Consider the following 23,564-nt stretch of genomic DNA (forward strand, 5'->3'; position numbering starts at 1 on the left):
TGTGAATGTGAAGATTTGGACAAAGTCGATTCTTTAGGTAACTATCCTAAATGATGTATGATTTTCTCTATTCATACCACTGACGGCGCGAGATGCGTCACGTCGAGTACGACTGCACAAACGCTAACTTCCAACGACGACGCTTTTTCTCATACATTTGATCGATTGACTTATAACTTATCGACTGGATATTTTGGCAAAACAACAAAACTACATGCATCAGTCCCACCCAGCACACTTAATGCTGGTGACCGTGGTCGCCGCCGCCGCTCTTATCCGAGAAGTCGATCTTCCAGCCCTTCCCGATCGCGACCCTGGGGTCCCGGACGACCGCCCAGGCCGCCTTCTTCCCGTCGGCAGGGAAGAACTCGAAGTCGACCTGCTTCCTGCGCGCGGACTCCTTGGCGCCCTCCTCCATCACCGTGACGGACGTCTTGTGCTGCCATGCGGATGGGGCGCCGACGACGATGACTTTCTCGACGCGCACGTTCGCCATGGTCTTGAGGTACTTGTCCGTCTTGGTGGTTGCGCGGCCGCCGAGGTTGGTGGACGTGAGGGAGGCGTGCTTGGCGGAGAAGGAGAAGCGGCGGTGGATGAAGGCGCCTTGCTCGTACTCGAAGGTCTCGCCGTCGTCGAGGTAGAGCGTGCCGTTTGCGTTGCCCGCGCTGTCGAGCACGACGACGAGAGTGAAGGGGTCGAACTTCATGAGGCCGGAGGAGCGGCGGGGGCGGTCGCGGCGCGGGATGACGTGGCCGCCCTGCATGAGGAGGGGGATCTTCTCGAGGGGCGCGGGCACGGTGTGGTGGTGGCCGGCGCCTTGGTAGGTCGTGAAGTCGAAGTAGTCGTAGTAGGGCTGGGAGTCTGCGAGGTAGACAGAAACGCTGTCAGCGCCTTCCTTCGTGACGGGCTTGGCGAGGAGACCGGTGGATCCGATGTAGAGCTGGTCGTCGATAGCGAAGCCGGCTTCATCCTCGGGGTGGACCCAGTAGTTGGGACGGATGATGGGTGCGCCCGTCGTGGCGGCCTCGTGGAAGGCGGTGTACCAGGCAGGAAGGAGCTGGTAACGGAGACGCAGAGCTTGGGTCATGATCTCGGTGTAGGGAGAACCAGCAATGTAGGGTTCACGGCGGCGCGTGTCGATGTGGGCGTGACCTCGGAAGAAGGGGTAGTAGATACCAGCCTGGTACCAGCGAGTCAGGAGCTCCTTGCTTGGGTTGCCGAAGAAACCTCCAACATCTGCACCAGCGAAGGGGAAGCCAGAGATACCCTGGTTCAAGACCATGGGAAGCGATGCCTCGAGATGAGACCACTCCGCGAGGTTGTCCCCAGTCCACATCGCTCCAACACGTTGGCTACCGGAGTAGAACGAACGGGTCAGTGCGAAAGGACGGCGAACTTCACCCTTCTTACGCTCTAGGAGAGCCTGGTAAGTGGCATTGTGGAAGGTCATGCCGTTGATGTTGTGGACATCGCGATGTTCCCAACCTCCGAAGTGTACGTTGTCCTTGGGCATGGTAGTCTCTGGGCCATTGAAAACGGACGGCTCATTCATGTCATTCCAGATGAAAGTGTTGGAGAGAGTGCCCTTGAAACTGTCATACTTGAAAAGAGTCTTCCACCAGGTGATCGCAGCAGGGTTAAAGCAGTCGATCCACATGGAAGAGCCGGGCCAACACCATCCCTCGTATTGGTTTCCTTCCTTGTTCTTGACGGCGAGATCCTTCTTCTTTAGTTCATCAATGACCGGGTAGCTATCGGTGTTCTTGATATGGGGGTCGATGATGACGACAAGCTTCCTAATGCTCTTCTCCAACTGCTTGCCCATCTTGGTGGGATTGATAAAGGTCAGAGGGTCCCAGGTGAAATACTTCTTCTCGTGCGTGTACTCGATATCGAGCCAGATCACGTCGTAAGGGATGTTGAACTTGTCGAATTTGCGGTCCACGTCCTTGACATCGTCATCGGAAACATAGTTCCATCGGCACTGGTGGTATGCAATTGCGAATGACTGGGGCAGCTGGGTAAAGCCGGTCAGTTCGCCGTACTGGCGGTTCAAGTCCTGCGGCGTAGGGCCAAGGAAGACAAAGACGTCCAACAGACCGCTCTCAGAGATCCAGTGGGTTTCAGTATCTGTGCGGCTCTTTGTACCGAGACTAAGCGGGTTGGCCGAAGTCTTGGATTTGGTGACATCGACCCAGGTCTCTGCAGCGTTCAGCCAGAAGACACCGACGGTAGAACCCTTGCGGTGGGCTTGCATAAGCGGGATAGCTCCATAAAGAGTCATGGGGCTGTCCATTTCGTACTCGAAAACGTCGGCGTTGTATAGTCGGTACGGCTCGTTGTAGTTACCTTCCCCCCCCCTCGAAGCATGTCAGTTAATCGTTTATCTGGACTGGTGAATCTCATCCTTACCTCGTCGTCTTCAAGGACAAACTGGTGGCATGCTCGGGGATACCAAAGACGTGCTCGTAGCCGGGGAATGAAATATCCAAAGCCACAGCCTCTGGACCTCTGGGCTTCGTGTCGGTGTTGCCACCAAAGGTCTCATCCCACCATGTGCTCTCATCTTCTCCCTTCTCAGCCTCCTCCTCTTTCTTTTCCTCCTTGTTCTCCTCCTCGCCTTCCTTCTTCTCTTCGACTGGCTTCTCCTTCTTGGCACGCCAGTGCTCTAGGTTCAAAAGGCCGCGGTCGTTGAATTTGACTTGGGTCTCGCCGTCTCTCTGGAAATCGATGCTGAAGGGAGAGTGTCGGATGAGAGCCTGGTGCTTTCCTCCCTCGCCGTAGAACACCTTGGTAAATCCGTCCTCGGCCTTTTCGCTCAGAGCAGCACCCTCGGAGACTTCGAGTCCGCCGACAAGGGCCCACTGAGAAGCCTCGTTGTATCGTTCCTTTCGGACCTTGCTATCGCCCCTCAATTGGATATCTCCCTTCTGCCTCTTCTCCTCGTCGAGGGTAACACGGGCAGTGCCGGACTCCAAGAATGTGACGGTCAGCGGCAACCGGACTTTGTCCTCTCCGTCCTTTACGGTTTTTAGAACGACGGCGTTCAATTGGCCTTTGCTAAAGGAAATGGTGGCGGGGTCGATATTGTATGGGGAGGTCCAGGCAGATGAGGAGGTTACATCGTCGGCGAACTGTCGGTTTCGTTTGCAGAAGCCGGACTGAGCGCAGGTCTTGAAGTTTTCATGTTTGACGGAGACTATGAATTGAGGTTAGTATAATGGATGATTGTAGATAGTCGAATTGATTGTAGCCTGAGGTGGCGATGATATTGTACATTTGGTGGTAAGATCGTCAGCAAGGGAGTGGTGGTTTACATACCAGCAGGTACGAAGAGAGAGCATAACGAGAGGAATACAAGGAAGAAGCCCGTCCACCGGGGACTGGAGCTTGATCGAGACAGCATGGTGGTGGAGTTTATGTAGCTGTTCGCCTAGCGAGAGGAGGGAAGACAAGCTTCAGAGAAGGGTTGTGAGTCTTCCAGAATCCTCAAACCATGAATTCGTGATCGTCTTGGTGGATGGCCGTCACTTTTGTTTGATATGGGATGGATCATGGATGCCCGTATGGCCAGGTGGTGAAACAAGCTCCCATCCATGTCGGGCCGAGTGTAACTCCGGATCCCCCGCGATTGTCCAATTATGGGTAATTGAGCTAGTCCGCATTGGGTAATCTGCATAACTCGAAACACACACCAAAATCGATTCATAAATGTTATGTAGGTTTGCACAAAATACATCAACATCAACAGCTCTATAGTTATAGAGACAAGAAGAAGCAGCTTGCAAATAAACAGTTAGACAAAGACAACAACAAGACCTAATCAGGAACACCAATAACACTAGCTAAATACAATTATCAGCCTCATTATCCTCATCCATCTGAATCTATCCCCATCAGCCAGCCACCGTGTGAGACCCTTATTTTGTATATCTCTACTGAATTCACCCCTCCATAAGAAAAAAAGCCCCCCACCCAATCAACCATCCCATCCCATCCCTTCCACTCCCAAGTGTCCATAGAATCGAGACCACGCCTACGCACCGCCGCACCTTAAGTAGACGCAACTAAACGCCAGCACCCGCGTCGTTGGTGCCCCTCCCTCAATATTTTCGTGTCCACCGCCTTAGCACGCTTTTCCTTTCTCCTTCTCGCCTTCGCCCTTATACTTCTACCCACCGTCTCCAGCTCTTCCTCTTCTCTTCCTTTCACTTCCAATCCTACTTGTCCCTCTTCCACATCCACAAACAACAATCCATCCACAATGTCTTCCACCGAGCAGACGTACGTCCATCCATCTACCCTACCTTGAGACTTCTACCCCTCATACCCCGCCAATTCATACAATTTGTTTTGGAGCAACAATGGGTCAACAATCTCGACAATTGAACCAGTCCGTTATGCTAACGTATTATCCATCTGTATAGCTTCATTGCTATCAAGCCCGATGGCGTCCAGGTAAGCACTGCACTCCTTGCATCTATGCACTACCAATTCCTACCCTCAATCCATTACCACAATCCCAAACATCTGAATCCAATGCTAACCCCACCATCCAGCGTGGCCTCGTCGGACCCATCATCTCCCGCTTCGAGAACCGCGGCTTCAAGCTCGTCGCCCTCAAGCTCGTCTCCGCCTCCAAGGAGCACCTCGAGAAGCACTACGAGGACCTTGCCGGCAAGCCTTTCTTCCCCGGTCTAATTGCCTGTACGTCCTCTTCATCCGCTCTGAAAAGAACCCCGTCCCCATCTTCTCAGCTCAACCAACAACATAAAACAACCCACGATGATACAAACAAATCACTGACAACCTGCACAAAGACATGGGATCCGGCCCCATCGCCGCCATGGTCTGGGAGGGCCGCGACGCCGTCAAGACCGGCCGTGTCATCCTCGGAGCCACCAACCCTCTTGCCTCCGCCCCCGGCACCATCCGTGGCGACTACGCCATCGTACGTCTCTCTTCTCTTTCTCCCTCATCTCCCCCCTCCCCCTAACCTCTCAAACCGAACAACCAACTAACTCATCACCAAAGGACGTCGGCCGCAACGTCTGCCACGGCTCCGACTCCGTCGAGAACGCCAAGAAGGAGATCGCCCTCTGGTTCAAGGAGGGTGAGGTCCAGAGCTGGAAGTCCTCCCAGTTCGACTGGGTCTACGAGAAGCCTTAGATTATCCACTCCATAGGATAGGATAGGGATATGACATGAGAAGTTTCGACGACACTGCCACCAAAAAAAGGGATTGGAAAGGACAACGAAACGGATTAAAAAGAAATGAACAATATAAATATATGTTAGGAATTGAATGAAAATGAATTCATCTTTTCCTATGTCATTGTCCTTCTTGCTCTGCGTATGTGTGTGTACTGTGTATGTGCCCGGAAGACATTCTTCTAAGCCTTGATGGCCTTCAATCGTTTGCCCCGTCCTCTCATCTCAAATCCGACGTCCGGATAGGAGAGGAAGAGAGTACCTTGATTCCCTGCCACGCCATATCATGCCATTCTATCCATCCACGCACCCAAGCACAAAACCTTCTCTACGTGTATTTGAGCATCATTGTGACCATATGTTATGAATGAATTGAAAATATATTTTTCCTTTTCCCAATGATCTCGCTAAAATACCTTCATGCTCATATATACATGTATGTGTCCGAGATATATATACTCAACCCCCCATAACATATACACAACCCAACCATCCCAAACGCCTCTCCAAAACCCATCACTCCCCCTACTCCTCCTCACCCTCACCACCCTTCTCCCCATCCCTTCCCATACTCCTCAACCACCTCCCCTCCCCCTTTCCCACCCCCTCAGCCAAACACCCCTCAACAACATCCCCCCACCACCCCCTCAATCTCTCCACCTCCTTCCGCTCTCCAATCCCCCTCTCCACCTCCGGCCCTCTGACCTCCTCCCTCGCCTTCAACGCCTCCGCTCCTTCGTCCCCTCTCGCGGCGGCGGCGGCGGCAGCAGCGGCGGCAGCTTCCCTCGCTTTCCTTGAGGATCCCCATACCGTTTTGCTTGTTTCCTTCTCCTTTCCCTTAGGCGTGGAACTTGGAATGAGATTGGAAGCAAGCGCGGGAGGAGGCCCATCAAACCGCCACACACACCATGCGGACTCCTCGGTCGACAACAGATACGGCCGCCTGTGCGCCGACCTGACCGCAAAGCCGCGCAGCAGCACGACGTCGCCCTTCCCTGCGACGGGAAGCGCCGCGGCGTTGGGCCGGAACACTTGCACTGTCCTCTCCGCCGCGGTTGGGAGCTGCGATTGGGATTGTTGGGAGGCGGATGGAGGGTGGGAGGAGAAGATGGAGAGGTCGGTTATGTGGAGGGTTGTTGAGAAGTGTTTTGGGCCTTTTTCGGCGCGCTTGGGAGGGGTTGTGGGGGTGGTGACGAGGGCGAGGATGTCCGGGTTTGTGGTGGTTTGGGAGGAGCGGTTGAGGAAGTAGGGGAGGTCTTTGAGGGGTGTGTAGTAGGATATTGGGGTGGAGAGGCCGATTGATGGCGGGGAGGTTGGGGTGGTGAGAGCGGCGGCGGCGGCGAAGGTGGTGGTGGTGGTTGTGTCTTCGAGGTCGGAGAGGTCTTCGGAGCGGACGCTGGGGGTGCGGGTTGGTGAGGCGGGGGAGGTGAGTGTTGTGGTGATGTTGTTGTTGTTATTGTTGCGGCGGGGTGTGGACTTGGTGGGAGAGGTTGGTTCTTCCATTTCTATGTCCTCAGATGGGTCTTGGGTGTGGAGATTGGTGGATGTGATACGCGTGAGCTTCGGAGTGAGGTGCTTGGCCTGCTCGAGGTGATTCTCCGTTTGTTGAAGGTGAGGCCCGGGGAAGGAATCGTGAGATATCTGCGGTAATTTTCCGTTTGCAGAGCCTGTTGCCTCGTGATCCTGCCTAGGTGTATCGGGAATGTCGTAAATGTCCCGCCTCGAACGTTGTAGTCTTGGTGAACGTCGAATTGGTGTTTTCATCGGCGACTCTAGGGAAACTTCTGAGACAGCATCTTCGGATGCCCCCAATATCGCGTTTCTCGTGGGTGTGCCAACTTCACTTAAGTCCAGGTAGTTTGGCTTCTTTTTTCCTTTTTTAGGTGTCACCCCTTGGCCCATCGACTGGCTACTTCCAAAATTGAGTAACTCTCCCGAAGCTTCCACGGCTGCAGCTTCGTTGTTTGAGGCTAGACTTTCACGCTTATTGGACGGAGTGTTGGTCGACAAAGAGCCCTCAGAATGAACACTTTCTACATCGGAGTCCCCTACAACAGTGACATCTGCAAAACTTCGTTGCGAACTCCTCCAGTCTTGAGATGAGAAGGGAACTTCGGGGGTCATTGAAGTGTTGGCAAGCGGCCTCTGCGCCGCACCAAACGAATCCTGCAGAGGCGACGCGAGCGACTTGGAAGCAGTCCCAGGAGTCCTTCTAGTCGTCGACTCGATGGCAACTGGTGTTGAGGTCAATCTCTTAGATTGTGATCGTAGGTAGTACGGCGACTCTGGCGGAGCAGTGTCTGGGGTGATCGTGGACCGCAACCGCATGTTAGTTGGGGAAAGAACCACATCGGTAATCGAGCCAAGGGACCCCTTCGACCGCTTATGGACTTTCTTAGGTTGCGAGGGCGTCAAGCTCTCTCTCGGGGGTGATATTGATGATTTGGTCTTTGATCGAGTGCTCCGGGCAGGTCCAGCGGCAGAGACCGTCTTTTCTACCATCTCCCCCATTTTATGGCCGGGCACCTCTATCACAAGATCATCTTTCGGGCTTGTGTTAGAACCATCTTCATGCTTCTGGGGCTGAGAATCCTTCTGTTCATGCAACTCGAACGAACTGTCATCCTCGATAGACTCTATCTTGATATCTGGATGGTGTTCTGGCGATGTCGGTCTGGCGTCGCGCGATTCTGGCTGCGCGTAAGCTCGGTTCTGTATTATCTCGTCTATGTCTACAGCTGATATTTCAGACAGACGATCATCTTCAGGCACTTGAGCATTTTCAAAAGAAGGGGCGGTATCTAGGCTTGCACTGGGGTCAGCTTGCGCATTCAAGTGCGCATGGTGCTCATAACCATCATGATCCGACAATGATGCGTTTTCAACACCGTGCGGTGGCTTTGCGGATTCGGTAGAATCATCGATTTCCCGATCTTCTTCGAAACTTTGGACTTGAGCACCTGAATCTTGTGAATCCAAGTTGACCGGAGATGCCATGCCGGATTCATCGCGCGATACGTCGGATGCAGACTCGTCGCGTTCCTGACTGTCTTCCGTGTGAACATCCATTTCTCCTACAACTCCCTTCTCCTCCTCGATCTCCTGCTCAGAATCGCTGTCCAAGTCGATCAAATCAGACATGGACATTGATTGCTGATTGTCCTGTACTTGAGCCCAATCCACTGCCGAGATTTGATGTTCTTCATCACCCGCTGCAAGACTTTCGGCGTCGTCTGCAATTGACTCGCGATCCGATTCCGAATCAGATGTCAGTGCGATGACCTCTACTTCAGGGTCGGACTGCTGAACTGATGCATGCGGGGTCTCGTCTTCAAGTGCAGGAGATGCCTCCAATTGAGATTCGGTAGGCATTGTCTCAGGAATGACAATTGACTCATTCTCCTGGATCTGGCTTGAGCTGGGAGGGTCCACCTGACTTGGAACATCGACTGTAGATGTATTCGGAATATCAAGGCCTGTATCGGAAACAAGTTCTGGCTTTCCGTCATCATGGATATCCTGTGCGTGATCAAAATCGGCTCCAATCGGGTCCTGCTCTTCTTTGCCTTCTTTCTGACGTGACAACATTGTACCATCTAGACCAAATGTGAACCTGATATCTGTAAATGCCGATTCGTGTGTGCGATGTGGCGTAGGCACATTCACAGATCTTGTCGAGCTGTAGAAGCTTGACTCTGCGTCGTGGACAGCTTTATTCAAAGGTTCCTCTTCTACCAGTTGAACTCCCGTGACATCCTCAAGCACGTCAGCCGTGTAATCAAGATATGATGAGGTCGTTGCGTCCTGTTCACCAGGGAACGGCGAGGGCATGGGCAAGGTAGCGGAGTCAAGTGGCCTAATAACAGGACTTGAGGGCTCCTTGCCAATTGGTGTCAATAAGCCAGGTGTTGGTATAGGGGAAAAGTCCGTCTGGAGTGTCGGCAGTGTAGGTGGAGGCATGACAACGTATGGCGTAAGGCTGCTCGCAGACGGCGGTGCATCTTCAGCCCCTTCGTAGGCAGGACGGTCCTGAGATATGTGTCCCTGGTCTTCTGATTCGTCCTCGATGACAACAAGCTCTTCGTGTATCGATGGTTGTTCATGACTGTTTCCGTCATCTCTTTTCTCGTTTCCATCAGCCACTGCAACCACAACTGAAACCTCATAATTTGGTACTTCTGGGTGACCGTTGTCAATATTCTGATCTCGTGTATTTGAGGCATCGTCAAGCTCTTCGTCGGTATTTGCCTCCGTATTTTCCGCAGTGTCGCCACCGTATGCATATTCTACATCAGAAGGATTGGCTTCGTCTGGATCCGCATAGAGGTCGTAATTGTTATTATCTGTGGGTAAATTATGCTTTCTCGAATCTTCGGGTTTTGACGTATTCTCTGTTTTGAGACTCTCTGGAGTTCGAACTGTTCCGTTCATATCAATCGGTGGTGCCGATGTTGCCAGAACGGGCTGCTTCGTTGAAGAAAGCGAAGAAACAGGAACCGGCGAAGTTTCAATGCCGTCAACATTCTCGGCCTCGCATTCCTCCTTCTCTGGAGATGGTGTTCTAGCGGAGTATGTCCAGACATTCCAGTCCCTGTAGGATTTTCTCCTCCTTTTCTTGTCACCCCCGTTCTCTGCATCATCTACAAGCGGGTCATACTCGGATTCGAAGTGCGCGCCGTTGGACAGCCTTGATCGCTTTAGGAATGCGGGAGAGGTCCACTTGTGATCGTCAATACTTTGCGGAGCTGGGCTCTTATATGGAGTCGAGGTTATCGGCTTGCGTATAGGTGACGTTACAGCTGGCGTTGGCGCAGCATCGATAATATCCAATGTGGCAATCTGGGTCCCATTGCGGGATATCTACAAGTGTCAGCAGAATCTCGAACGGAAGGAATGAATCCCGTACCTGTACGACCAGCGTCTGCGAGTACGATAATTCCCAATCTATACTCCTTCCTGGAGTGCGTACGGCATCTGTATCCTCTTGCACGAATTGCGCTCCCCGTAGCTCAAGTATAACCTCATCTCCAATACCAATCCCTGTCTGTGCAATAGCTTTGGCACTGGAGCTGGAGAATCGAACTCTGACTTGTCCTTTCTTCCGGCGGAGGCGAAAATCAGGTTCGGCGAGTAGTAAAGCGCATTGTCGCGTGGACGATGAATACGGCCAGAGTAGGGTTACAACAGCTTTGAAAGACTTCGAGTATAGATCCGATAGCTGAGGTTCAATTTTGGCGATTGGTATATGGTCCATGATGAGTAACCGCCTTATCCCAGCTAGGAAGGCTATATTCGCAACATGGTTTTGGTTATTGAGGATTGCGCGACCTGCAGTTGATTTATCGCGGAGGTGAGCTTGCGGCGCGACGGCTCATTCCGCGATGCACCATGGGGACATCCTGCTCTCCCGAAGATCATCCCTTAGCGTGTCTCGGCTCTACCTTCCTTGTAACATCTGTGACTGACGACATGTCATTGAATGCCGAATTAGACTTGATATCTCTACTCCAACCAACTTTCGCACAACATCAACATTCAAACTCTTCATTTTGAGTTATTTTCTCAGCCAAACCTTTTTATGGCGTGTCTTTCGTATCTCTAAAGCCGGCGAAGGACCTCGGCTATCGATATATTGGTGGTTCCCACGTGAGAACTTCTTGTGAGAAAGTGTAGTCTCAGTCTCGAGCATCCTGTGGAGCTTTTGACCATCCAAGCTTGAATGATCTGAACTGTGAGACAAAGGGTCAGATCGCAGAACTTATTGGTATGGCTGGGGGCTACAAGCTACAAGGCGACAAATACCCTGTCGCTTGCGTCCCTGAGGCACAGCAGCGCTTAAACTTGATGTACATAAATAGGCTATGTACACTCTAGTTATGGGTATCCAAATGATCATTTACTCTTTCTGCTTCCATAATTTCTAGAGTTTTTTTCGTCATACAATGCGCCTCTTTTTTGCAAACTTGTTGCGAAGGAAACGCGACCAACGCAAGCCTTCCTCGGAAGAACAGAATGCACCTAAACCGCGATCTAGGTCTCCGCTCCGGGCTCCATGGCCACTGCCAGGCTCCAATGAGCCTATACCTCCAGTTCATCCACAATTCCAGTCACCCTTGATCCGCAAACTAAGCCCCGAATTTCGACTTTTGATATATCAGTTCGCCCTTGGAGACCCCAGTGCACCCATCCATATTTGCAAAAACACCACACCTGGCCTATTCCGTCGTCAGACCCCAGTCATGTCTTACCGCTGCATAAACCCATACTCGCCTTTTCCTACCTGGCAACATTCTACATGTTTTTTGGAGAAAAGAGGATTCTACGATGGTTACTGGCGATCGGTCAGAGTAGATTCTTTTCACACCAATTGCAAATTATTTGACCTTCTCTTAACCTGCCGTCTCATGTCAGTAAATATCTGTTCCGCGATGTATTTCAAACTACTGATTAATCTTCACTTAGATATTCTGAAGCGCTAAAGATCCTATACGAACATAATATTTTCGCGTTCAGGGAACCCGAGGTTCTAACAGCCTTCAAAGGGTTCTACTTGGAGCAGCAGTGGCTCTCTATTCGGCACATCAAACTGTCGGTCGACTTCTCTGCTCGCTTTTATGATGAAATGTCACATGACTATAGTAGGTTTCGACCTCCAAGTTTGCTGCCTTGGCAAAATTGTTGTCAAAGCCTCGGCCACATGTCCAACTTGTTCTCATTGACGATTGAGATTACGATCAACGAGAACGGATGCCAATTGGTAGAAGGTGGTGAAGAATTTATAATCACGACGAACGAGATTCTATCATCAGATCACAAGGAGAGCAGATTTAACTTTGAACAAATACTTACACCATTGATGGCGGTCCATGCGCGTCGATTTGTTCTAGAACTGAATACAAAGATTCCAGATAGACTCCAGGCTGTATTGGAAGCAGAGGGGATTGAATTATCATATCCCCAAAGACCGCAGGACTTGGCAGTCTACTATTTTCTAGTCCCATCCAATTTATAAATCGTAATCGGTACTCTGGACGTCTTGCTACCATTTCATATTCCTACTACCAATCTCTCGGCTCCCAATTCACTGGTGCATCAAGTTTATTAAGAACTCCACGACCGTCAATGGCTTGAGGCCTCTCCCTATCCGACATCAACTTGCAACCTGTACGTCTCAATCACTCGATGAAGAAAAAGAGGACCTTTGACTGTACTTACCCAATGCAAAATATGCTATAGAGTCCGCGTTTCCTGTTCAACGTTTAGCGGCCATTTTGAATGCAACTCCAGCACACTCACTATCTGGCCTCGCCAATCCTGGTCTGTCGACATAGTTACCTTTCTTTGCCAGTTCTATGATAGATTTCCAGTAATAGGTTGGTTCGATCTTATTTTTGGGAAGGAATGGAAGATTCCAGGCAGACTTCTTCAGACGCACCTACATAACGACCTTGTTAGTCATAGAGTAGTGACAAGAAGGGTCATCGTTTACTTACGTCATCCATAAACCGTCCTGCTTCCACATGCGTCATTTCATGGAGAAGTGTAACATCCAGAAGCGCATAAGCATCTATGGAAAGATCTAAGTGCACGCTTTTCTCATAGTGGAATGATGTTTAACGTACCAATTTGAGCAAAATTGAAGGGCCGGTGTTCCTTGAGGTGGCTTTTCACCTTTCCAATATTGGTCTTGAAGAGTGATCGATGCGATATGCGTCTTGTGTCTTTGACAGACTTAACAAGGTCCTCGCAAATTTGAATGGGGGAAGTGAGTTTCACCCCTTTGCGCTTCACAGAGCGTACTGCATAAGCAATCACTCCTAACTTGGTGTTTTCATCGGGTCCACACAATGCCGAGTTCTTGTCCATGCTCATGCCACTGTCTACGTTGCATTAGCGAATGAATGACTCCAAACATCTTTCCAGCTGTCGAAATGGATGTACACTTACCGGGATCATCTACCCAAGGCTTTCCGTCCTTGATGCTATATTGGAACAGCTTATAGTTGCAGTATATCTTCTGTCATTAAATCAGCAACCTATCAAACCCTTAGGTTATCTTTCGAAACAAACCACATCCATATTGCTCGGATTCATCGTATTGCCGGGATCACGAATATTCTTTAAGATACCTGACAAACTATCTGTGAAGCGTTAGTATAATCACTAGACAAGAGTCGTAAAATAAGTACCGTAAACGTTGGTGAGCTTGACATTTCTCGTGTTCATTGGATAATTGAGCCCAGTAAGTTCATCGTCAGGAATACGCGGCATGGTATCTCGGATAATATCTTCATGAAGAAATATACTAGAAATTAGGCTCTGCAGCTCTCTTGGTCGAGGGGGAACGTCTGCCCATTCGGGGTCAACGTCCTGGGCGCCTTGAAGAGCAGCAACGCCTGCTTCTGCCATTTCGAAAGCAGATTTTACTGCATTCTCAACCTCATCATCTAATTCATTAGTTCAACGAACATTACGATCAGGAATACGCATAGTCACCTACAAATGCCTTCATCCCGACAGGACTGGTCAATCATGTAAGCCAGAGCAAAGGAAGAAACAAAGGAGAAAAGGTATATGGTAAGGATACGCATGGTCAATTGAACCTTCTCGTTAACAATAAGTAGGCGTGATCAGCGTGGCAGAATATGGCGATAGATGATTCGAAGCAAAGCCTCTTAAATATGATTCGAAAAGCCGAGCATCGCAACACGCGCGCCGGGTATCAGAATATGTCCTCTATCATGATACTTGTTTCTACCAGGACAACACGGCGAAGATACGAAACAGAAGATGGCGAGGACTGCTCTTGCAGCACGAATATCATTTCAAATGCGGCGAGAATGGACGATTTTCTGTAATTAAGTCCTGCGTACATACTTGGATCCTGCTGTTTTTTTAGTGTTTCAAAACGTGCTCCCTTGCATGTTTTGAAATAAGTAAGACATTCTTTGCGGCTTAAAGTTAACTTTTAGTTAATTCAGGCAAATCGCATATGTGATTAGTTATAATGGCCTTGACGAAAAGGTTAGAGGGCGGTTCCAGTCTCATCATCATCTCTTTAGTCTTTTTGCAGTGCTGGATCGTTCGAACATGCATACTATAGCTGCGCTGGAGATGGACTCTTAGAATTACAATTTCCAATTTCTAAGTAAAGTGGTCTGTCTTTTCATTTGCAGACTTACCTAATAAACCCCAGTACGGGTGCTACGCAACGATCAATTCGCCCCAGCTGGCCTTAAATCAGTCATAGGCCACTCTTAGAATCCGTCCCTCAAGTGGCACAGCTGGCGCGAGACATAGCTTGAACTTCTCCAGATCGGTTCTGTCCGGGGGTGGTTTACGCCACATTTGGATTATCATGTACACGAAGTTCGTTGCACGCCACCCTAGCCCCAGAGGGACCATTCCGCGTTACCGAGCGCTAAATTCTACCCTCAAATTAATTTAGAACATGATTGTTGGACATTTCTTGAGCGAAGTCGACATGCGGTCTTCATCTCACCCTAAAGACATGGATGTTGAGTATCCCTTGTGCATGCTGTAGTCGAGATCGAATGTCCATTGGGTGGCTGTATTGAACTTGTAAGACTTCATGCAACATAGTCGAGCTTCGCCCATCGTAGGCATACTTCCCAATTTCCTCATACTGGGAAGATTATTCCGTTGAAGAAATGTTGCGAGGCGTAGTCGCTGGTAGTATAAGATATTTATGTCAACTCCTTGAATCATACGACGTAAACTAAGGCCTCATTTTCCAAATTCTCCATCAGCATGTTTCTTGTCCTCCCTTTTTTTTGTGCCCTCTTCATCTTCTGCAGTTGCATTATTGCGACAGACTTACAAGCTACTTCTACATCCTCTCATGGATCCTCGATATATCCTCGAGCGGACAGCCTTCCAACACTGACGCTAGGCGATGTCGGCCAGTATGCCGTCTACACTGTGGGTGTTAGCGACTTCAGGTTTCACTGTAGCTGACAGCAATCTAGGAAACCAAAAAGGTTGAGCCACGTTCCATAGCCATATACCCAACTGGTATTCACAGTGTGATTCCCGAAGAGGGTATTTTTGTAGCTTTCGGCTCAGTGGTTCAAAAGAAGATTCCCACCACAATCACAGATAAATGCAAAGACCCGAAGAATCTTAACGAATGTCAACGAGACATTACTAGAATACTGCAAGAAAGCTCACTTACTACACATGCGAAACGATTTCTTCCACTCATTGCCGCAGCAACTGTTGCCGAGATATTGCAAGCTGCTGTATCGGCCATCGTTGTTGCAGTTGGGATTGGTACAATAGGCATGAGCGCCTCAAATTTGGTTCCAGCTGGGGTCAGACTCGAAAGCGGAATAGGTGGACCTCTGGAGCAGATCCCAGCGATGACAGAGGCCAGTGAGATTGCTGTTGCTACTGGAAATGAAAACAAAATCATGGCTACCATAACCGTTGATCTTGTCCCGCCTGAAGCTACACACAAGTAAGCCTAAGCCACGTACCTTTATTTTCTTTCTCCTAACCGATGGCTCAATAGGCCCGAAGATAGTGTACGCATCGAGGAAGTGACGAGTGACTCAGGAGATAACAAGAAAGGTGATCTCCTCATATACGTCCCGAGGAATTCCACGTTTAGATTGGAAGACTTTCTTGGAATGATGGGTGCAGAAGGAGCAAGAAGGACCTGTGAGAAACACCAGAAAAGGAAGAAGAGACTCTATCCGCTCCGCAGACGTAAACCCCCCACAAACGAGCTTAGTCCTGAGTGCGAAGAAATGCTTTCTACGCTGTCAAGAACAGTGTTTGAAGCAATGAGCCATGAGTTGGATGATCTTGTCCCTGCCAGTCTTGACAACCCTCTCAATCCAGCCAATAATCCTGAAGGGGCGCTAATACCCAACATCATGAACGAAGGTGTTCCTGTAGTTATCCCGCTGGTGCGAACGGGAAGAGGGGACTTCAACCGAAGAATGGTGGTAGGCTCCTTGGCGACTACATTCGTTATCAACCGTGTCATTCAGCATACGGCCGAGATTGTGGATGATCTGGTGATCAAGTTGAGCCGCGAGGAAACGACACGGATGAGACAAGACGATGCACAATGTCCTCGAGATTTAATTTGCCTTGATGAAAAGTGCAAGGGGTACTTCGACGTGAAACCAACGATCCCAATTTTCGAGGCCGGAAAAAGGGTGCAAACTGATACATGCACTGTCAAAGAGGTCCGAGGATGTGCTTGTCAAGAGGTAATTTTTCCCATTAGGCACATGGTGCAAGATGGGTACCTTGAAGGCTTGCAAGCCTGGATCGCTGAATTGGATGAGTCTACGAAAGGACCACAATGCGACTCGGAGAACAAAGTGAGCGCCGACCGCGAAACTTTCGAGAAGTAAGAGACTGCCCGATCAATGTGCCTACTCAGCTAACAACCGTAGAACGATGGAAAGTGCCTGTCAGGAGCACAATGAGCTAAGAAGGCGGGCGTATAACAGAATCTTTAAACGAGACTCTTGGGAATGGACGAATCAAGATGATACTAGCAGTTCTCTCAGTTGGAAATTTTACTGGAACGACCAGGGGGAGAAATGCCCTTTGAATTGTAAAGATATCTTCGACAAAATCAGAAGTAGTGGAAACTGTAAGTACTTTCTGAACTTCGATTCTTTCATCATGCTTACAATCCCAGGCGTTGTTGATCATCAAGTCAGTCGGAAAGGGTCAATAAGTACGGATTGTGGAGATGCTGGATTTTCGGTAGAGAAGAGAAAACCATCGCCGCCAGCATTTCCGCCACCCCCACACCCTGAGAAACCTCTCCCGTCGGAATGGGGTGCATATCTTTTGTCCATGGTACAAGAGATCCCGAAAAGCGGTGAGCCGAAGCTGTGGTGGGAACTGTACGCCGATCCGGAGCATTCATATGTGCAGATTCATGAGCCTTCAGATAACGCAGACATCGACGGAGCAACTTATTTGATTCATATCATAGTTGACGATCCACGGGACAAAGACAAAACAAGGGTTCACTTTACAATTGCGAAGCCCGAGGACAAGAAATATATCGATGTACCTTGGGCACTTGGGCCCAAAAAGAAGGATGGTTGGGGGAGAATCGGAAATATCAACTGGTGCGCCGTTGATGAAGACTGGAAAGACGAGAATGATGTTTGGAGAAGACGAATGAGATGTCATTTCATCAAGAGGTTTGATAAAGCACATGTAAAGTGCTGTCATTGAAGGAAATTAATTATCACGATGCGAAAGAAATTGGTTCTTGAAGACAAGACCCCTAATGTGACAATTTGTTCCGAATGCTATTGCTTTGCGATCTCTCTCTTTTGACCAGTTTTATATTGTGTCTGTGAAATTTATTTGTCCTGCTCCAATGCTTTGAAGTAGTTCACATACACTCGAGGAATAGCAGATTGGAAAGGCAATGAACGAGACAGTGGACTAGATGAGGCACTTCTGATCCAGGATGATTAGCGATTATAGCCAAGCCTGTACCGTATGTGCATACTCCCTAGACAACATCTTTACTGGTTTGTGCGCGCTACGCATAAATTAAGTTGGACATGACTAGCTCGGATGAGAGGCCTTTTGGACGAACTGTGATAGAGGACATTATCCAATATATTTGTACGACAGAGATGCTCTTGGAGATTGCAGCTGTCTTGACATTTCTGATTGTCTCTAAGCTACAATTACATACCAGACTCCTTAATCAGTTAAAACCACGTTGGTTCGGGTATAAATAGATCTCGTGAGAGAAATTTTTGGGTGATCATCATCTGCTGGATGGGTATCTGCCAGATATTTGGACGACATCACATATGTAAGAATTCGATGCACATCGAGGGGCCTTTCAATCCAAACCGTTCAAGTTGATACACTAACTGTGACGGGGAGGACATTGTGGGATCAGTCTGAGACTTCCCCGCGGCTGACATCTTTGGGAAGCGGCTCGACGATCTTGCGAGATGGACGGAAGATTTGCATCTGGTTATCTTCGGCGGTGGCCAGCATGACCCAATCATCGTTCTTGTTCCAGTCAAACTCGCAGATGCGATTGGTGAAACCACCGTGCATGAAAAGACTACGCGGATATCAGTAAATGCAGGGTTAACAAAGGGGTGACCACTTACAGTTCTGGCGGACCGTCTTCTTCTTCCTCTGGGGTCTGCTCGTCACCAATTTTGCTCAGATCCCACATGCAAATGCGCCTATCATTGGACGAGCTTGCTAATATGGCTGAATCATGAGGGTGCCATTGTAGATTCATGACATCGGCTCTGTGGCCGTTGAGCTCGTGAATCTTCTTCTCAGTGTTTCGCAAGTCCCAGAGCCCGACTTTATGGTCTGCGGACCCAGTCGCCAGCGTGTGGTCAATGCCGGGATGAAAAGCGATGCAGTTGACAGAGTCCTGGTGCGCTGCCTCCTTAGTGCGCATAGCAGTCTTGTGTGATTCCATGCGAGTATCAATTATCCTCCAAGTTAAATCATCCGAGGCAGTCCCGATCAGGAAGTCAATGGTGGGATGGTACTGAACATCATTGACGGTCGCACTGTGCATTGTGTAGGTAGCGGTGGCCTCAATGCTAGTCTTGTTCTTCGCATAGCCTGCCTTGAGGTCCCATGTCCTGACAGTGGTGTCCTCGTTACCAGTGACTAGATGGCCCTCTTTGAGAGGACTCCAGCTCAGTCCAAAGCCCTCTTTGTTATGACCAATTAATTCTGCTTCAAACTTGATTGATCCGTCCTTGTTTGGTTGAAGGGGATGTTTGGATCGGTCGAATATAAGTACTCTGCCGTCGGTGCAAAGAGAAGCTATAATGTCGGGATTTTGGGGCTGGTAACGGGCCTTGTTAACTTCGCTTGGGTGGTTGATCTTCTGGTTGATTGTGAAGTCGAAGGGTTTCTTAGCATTTCCATGCCCGCCCACCTCGCCTTTCTGCTCATCGTACTCTGACAGATCTGGGTATTTGAAATCTGGAATCTCAATGTGTGCGATCTGGAGATAGTTTTGGGCCTGTCCAGAAGTATGCGTGCCGAGAATGATACGGTGTTGGCTCATGTTTGTCCCCTCGATGCTGTGGAAAGTTAACACACGTCCGAACGAAGAGAAAGCGGGATGCCTCACGGCTTCTTGTCTGGCAGCCATTGCGCCGTGAGTGATGGCCATTCCAGCGCACGACCATACATAAGATCGTAGAGGAACACTGAGTTCTTCTTCCATATCTTGTATTCTTCATTGATCACCTTCTGCTCTGCCGCCTCGTTCTCAGCCTCTTCGTGGCCGTTGTCCATAGCATCTGCGGGGGAAGATCATATTAGTCGTTGATCGCATTCTTGAATGGTCTCTACATACCGCTCATTGTCTCATCCATGGCGTCAGTCCGACAAGGTTTTGCGTAGAATTATTGTTGGTGGAAGTGTGGGGTCTCAATGACTTGGTCAAGTTGTCGCAGTCGTTTGCTCGCGATGAAGCTCAAACTTACGGAAGCGAGACGCGCCCTCTAAGACCTGAACTCACGCGCGTCGGGGAGCACGTGACATGATTGCGGCGGCGAACTAGTCGGAAGTCTTGGCAGTCTGTCTATGACTTCGAGGCGGATCGACGCCCTCACTCGAGCTCTTTGAAGACCCCAGCGTCAAGAATCTCAACCCTTACCTGCTGCTAGCTTTAACCCCCAGCGCCTCGTGCGCTCTCTCTATAACCGCTTTTTTCCGACTGTTCTTATCTGACGACCCTCAGCTTGCTCCTATTCTTAGCTACCTCACTTCAACACTCGATACCATTTCAGTTTAACCTATTGACCGCAAGCATGGGTGTACCCAAGTTCTTTCGATGGATGTCCGAGCGATATCCAGCGATTTCTCAGCTTATCGCTGAGAATCGCATTCCAGAATTCGACTGTCTCTATGTTCGTCTTTCCAAAGAAGCCCCCTCCGCAATGCGCCACTGACACAATTGACTTCACAGCTCGACATGAATGGTATCATTCACAACTGTACTCACAATGATTCCGACTCCCCCACCTTTCGCATGACCGAGGACAAGATGTTCATTGCTATATTCAATTACATAGAGCATCTGTTCGGCAAGATCAAGCCCAAGAAGCTATTCTTCATGGCCATCGACGGTGTTGCACCTCGCGCGAAGATGAACCAGCAACGTTCTCGACGTTTTCGAACTGCTCTCGATGCTGAAAAGGCTCGAGAGAAGGCTATAAACGAGGGTATAGAGATGCCGAAAGAGGCGCCCTTCGACAGCAATTGCATTACTCCTGGTACGGAGTTTATGGCAAAGCTCACTGAGCAGCTGAAATACTTTATCAACAAGAAGGTCTCAGAGGACTTGGACTGGCAGGGCGTGGAAGTCGTCCTGTCTGGTCACGAAGTTCCTGGAGAAGGAGAACACAAGATCATGGAGTACATTCGACAGGCCAAATCGCAACCCGAATACGACCCAAACCGTCGCCACTGTCTTTATGGTTTGGACGCTGATCTCATTATGCTTGGCCTGTTGAGTCACGATCCTCACTTTTCTTTGTTGCGTGAGGAGGTAACATTCGGCCGCCAGAGCAAAGTCAAATCAAAGGAACTGGAACACCAAAACTTCTTCTTGATGCACCTATGCATTGTGCGCGAGTATCTGGAACTAGAATTTCAAGAACTGAAGGAGCCCGGGGCTCTCGCCTTTCCGTTTGATATGGAAAGAGTCATTGACGACTTCATACTCATGGCTTTCTTTGTTGGCAACGATTTCTTGCCGAACCTACCGCATCTACACATCAACGAAGGTGCCTTGGCACTCATGTTTAATGTTTACAAAACTGTTTTGCCCAAAGCAAAGGGTTACATTAATGAGGGTGGTGTCATTAATATGGAGAGGCTGGCTCTACTCCTTAACGAATTATCTCACGTTGAGTATCGGCATTTCGAGCACGAAAACGCAGACGCTGCTTGGTTCAAGGGCAAGAAGCTTGAAAAAGAGGACGTAATGGAAAGGACGAAGAAGAGGGGGGTACCCGTCTTAACCTCTGAGCAGCGGGAGATCTTCTTGAAGGTCAAGGCTTTCGTGGGAAAATACCTGGCTTCGAAAGACAGCACACCGTATGATCTTCCCTCTACTCTGAAAGCGGCGGACAGAAAATTCGTCGAGGATTTGGCCGAAAGCCTTCACTTGGAGTGGAAAACAATTCAAAACGATGAAGGTGACCGGCACATCCAACTCTCTTTCCCTTCCAAGTTGCCCCAGGACGACGAAGATGACGAGGCAGACGCGAGCGCGGATGACGAATCTCAACAAGCAATTTTGCGAGTCTTGCAGAAATACGAGAAAGCTAAGATTGTAGACGTATCTGCGGAAGATGCCCAGGCCGCCATGGACAAGAAGTACGATGAGAAGTTCCAGGCATGGAAGAACAAGTACTACATGGATAAATATGGCTGGGATCGTTCAAACGAAGAAGAGTTGAGAAAGTTGACGGAGAACTACGTTCAGGGACTGCAGTGGGTTCTTTACTACTACTATCGTGGTGTTGCCTCCTGGCCCTGGTACTACGGCTACCACTATTCCCCCATGATTTCCGATGTCACAAAGGGTCTTGGGGCTGATATCAACTTCAAGCTTGGACAGCCATTCAAGCCCTATCAGCAGTTGATGGGCGTCTTGCCTGACCGCAGCAAAACGATCGTTCCTGTTGCGTATCACGATCTAATGACCAATCCCAACTCTCCCATCATCGACTTCTATCCTCGAGATTTCGAGCTTGATATGAATGGGAAGAAAATGGATTGGGAAGCAGTTGTCAAGATTCCTTTCATTGAGGAAGAGCGGCTCCTTAGCGCCATGGCTACGAAAGAAAATGATTTGACGGATGCCGAAAAGGGACGGAATTCTTTTGGCGTTTCGTTGAAGTTCACTTATGCCGATGATGTTGACTACATTTATCCGTCCTCCTTACCAGGAATATTCCCGGATCTACCTCACTGCCGATGTGTGGAGAACATATTCGAACTACCTACTATGGACGGTCTAGAGGTATATGTTGGCCTTATGGAGGGTGTCAAGCTCGGGGCTGCTTCACTTGCAGGCTTCCCAAGTGTGAAAACCCTGCCATTCTATGGAAAACTTCAATTTGCCGGTGTCAATGTTTTCCAGTCAGATAGTCGTAACGAGAGCATGATCGTGACGCTGTTGGAAACAGAGACCCGCTCATCATTGGCTCACGCACAAGCTAAACTTGGTAAAGCGGTTCATGTTGGGTACCCATTCTTGCAAGAAGCAAAGGTTGTCAAGGTCTCGGACGAACTTTTCGACTACGTGCTTCCTACCGATGGGACATCGGCACCCGTTGCTATTCCGCATGGACCCAACGAAATTTCGGCTTTCAAAAAGAAATCAGACCGGATAGCAAACACTTACAGCAAACGACTTGGCATGGCTGTGGGTGAGGTGGAAACAATTGTGCATGTAGAGATGCTGAAAGGTCTGCGAAAAACTGATGACGGAGCATCCGTGAAGGAATATGCTCACATTCCGGGCATTGAGACGGAGTACGCAACACAGACTATTGTCGACGAGGTAATCAGCCCGGATCCTCGTTTCATCGAACAAGAAGCTTTGCCCATCGAAGAAGAGTTTCCTGAAGGCTCGCGAGCTTTCTATTTGGGAGACTATGCGTACGGTCGACCATTGCAAGTCATTGGGCATGCTAATAATAAGGCTACCATTATGGTTGCGAAGCTGAAAAAGCCAGAGGTAGAGTTCGGGCGAGACATTGCCCGCAGGGCTAACCAACTCGTACCATATTTCCCCTCATATGTGGTCGCTCGTCAGCTTCAAATGCCTCCGCTCGCTCTATCGAAGATTACAGCTTCCTTTAAGGTGAACTCCAGTGGTCTATCACTGAACCTTGGCCTGAATTTGAAGTTTGAGGCCAAGAAGATGAAGGTATTAGGCTATTCTCGAAAGAATGAGAAGGGCTGGGAATATAGTCAGAAAGCGATCGAACTACTGGCGACCTACATGGTCAAATTCCCCGAGTTCTTTGCCGGTATTATCAACAACCCTCAGGGCGACAACTGGAACGACACAGATTTCTATCCTGCAGACATTGCTAAACAGAAAGTAAAGGAGATCGGCGCATGGCTCAAGGAGGTTGAGTCGAAGAGTTTCGACAAGGTTCCTCTGGATGCGGAGCAGCTGGACTCGGATACTGTGAAATTGATCGAACAGGCGGCCGATGCGAATCTGCCTTTGACGCAAGATTTTGACCTGAAGAAGATTGGAAAGGTGCCCCGTGCTGCGCTTCTTAAGCCTTCCGATGCGGAGCAACGCCTGGGCAATC

General features: G+C 49.5%; 8 protein-coding genes across 8 annotated transcripts; 4 read left to right on the forward strand and 4 right to left on the reverse strand.

Annotated features, from left to right (window-relative positions):
- Positions 1-17: 17 nt before the first annotated feature.
- BU24DRAFT_383446 (glycoside hydrolase family 31 protein) lies at positions 18-3,546 on the reverse strand. The gene is made up of 3 exons (XM_033524807.1): positions 3,322-3,546; positions 2,413-3,199; positions 18-2,360 (listed from the first exon to the last, which is right to left on the reverse strand). The coding sequence occupies exons 1-3, from the start codon at positions 3,404-3,406 to the stop codon at positions 239-241; spliced, it is 2,994 nt and encodes a 997-aa protein (XP_033389723.1). The 5' UTR covers positions 3,407-3,546; the 3' UTR covers positions 18-238.
- Positions 3,547-4,205: 659 nt separating this feature from the next.
- On the forward strand, positions 4,206-5,196 carry BU24DRAFT_417046 (nucleoside diphosphate kinase). The gene is made up of 5 exons (XM_033526617.1): positions 4,206-4,284; positions 4,428-4,458; positions 4,560-4,707; positions 4,821-4,951; positions 5,035-5,196. The coding sequence occupies exons 1-5, from the start codon at positions 4,265-4,267 to the stop codon at positions 5,167-5,169; spliced, it is 465 nt and encodes a 154-aa protein (XP_033389724.1). The 5' UTR covers positions 4,206-4,264; the 3' UTR covers positions 5,170-5,196.
- A 540-nt stretch (positions 5,197-5,736) lies between these two features.
- BU24DRAFT_487819 (uncharacterized protein) lies at positions 5,737-10,566 on the reverse strand (the record flags this gene model as incomplete). Its single annotated transcript, XM_033533490.1, has 2 exons — positions 10,118-10,566; positions 5,737-10,071 (listed from the first exon to the last, which is right to left on the reverse strand). The coding sequence occupies exons 1-2, from the start codon at positions 10,463-10,465 to the stop codon at positions 5,737-5,739; spliced, it is 4,683 nt and encodes a 1,560-aa protein (XP_033389725.1). The 5' UTR covers positions 10,466-10,566.
- Positions 10,567-10,959: 393 nt separating this feature from the next.
- On the forward strand, positions 10,960-12,551 carry BU24DRAFT_20253 (uncharacterized protein). Its single transcript, XM_033521837.1, has 3 exons — positions 10,960-11,617; positions 11,674-12,375; positions 12,448-12,551. The coding sequence occupies exons 1-2, from the start codon at positions 11,154-11,156 to the stop codon at positions 12,221-12,223; spliced, it is 1,014 nt and encodes a 337-aa protein (XP_033389726.1). The 5' UTR covers positions 10,960-11,153; the 3' UTR covers positions 12,224-12,375; positions 12,448-12,551.
- BU24DRAFT_404401 (uncharacterized protein) lies at positions 12,464-13,802 on the reverse strand (the record flags this gene model as incomplete). Its single annotated transcript, XM_033525645.1, has 7 exons — positions 12,464-12,646; positions 12,705-12,778; positions 12,834-13,091; positions 13,159-13,228; positions 13,282-13,352; positions 13,401-13,658; positions 13,712-13,802. The coding sequence occupies 7 exons, from the start codon at positions 13,800-13,802 to the stop codon at positions 12,464-12,466; spliced, it is 1,005 nt and encodes a 334-aa protein (XP_033389727.1).
- A 1,180-nt stretch (positions 13,803-14,982) lies between these two features.
- BU24DRAFT_470162 (uncharacterized protein) lies at positions 14,983-17,445 on the forward strand (the record flags this gene model as incomplete). Its single annotated transcript, XM_033532649.1, has 5 exons — positions 14,983-15,153; positions 15,201-15,691; positions 15,746-16,597; positions 16,644-16,846; positions 16,895-17,445. The coding sequence occupies 5 exons, from the start codon at positions 14,983-14,985 to the stop codon at positions 17,443-17,445; spliced, it is 2,268 nt and encodes a 755-aa protein (XP_033389728.1).
- A 221-nt stretch (positions 17,446-17,666) lies between these two features.
- BU24DRAFT_20283 (uncharacterized protein) lies at positions 17,667-18,000 on the forward strand. Its single transcript, XM_033521844.1, has one exon. It carries the CDS (start codon positions 17,784-17,786, stop codon positions 17,964-17,966), a length of 183 nt encoding a protein of 60 aa, XP_033389729.1. The 5' UTR covers positions 17,667-17,783; the 3' UTR covers positions 17,967-18,000.
- On the reverse strand, positions 17,962-19,691 carry BU24DRAFT_20279 (WD40 repeat-like protein). The gene is made up of 4 exons (XM_033521843.1): positions 19,577-19,691; positions 19,349-19,520; positions 18,354-19,298; positions 17,962-18,304 (listed from the first exon to the last, which is right to left on the reverse strand). Exons 1-4 carry the CDS (start codon positions 19,593-19,595, stop codon positions 18,130-18,132), a joined length of 1,311 nt encoding a protein of 436 aa, XP_033389730.1. The 5' UTR covers positions 19,596-19,691; the 3' UTR covers positions 17,962-18,129.
- Between the last annotated feature and the right edge of the window lie 3,873 nt (positions 19,692-23,564).

This window comes from Aaosphaeria arxii (assembly GCF_010015735.1).
Source record: "Aaosphaeria arxii CBS 175.79 unplaced genomic scaffold BU24scaffold_1, whole genome shotgun sequence".
NCBI lineage: Eukaryota > Fungi > Ascomycota > Dothideomycetes > Pleosporales > Aaosphaeria > Aaosphaeria arxii.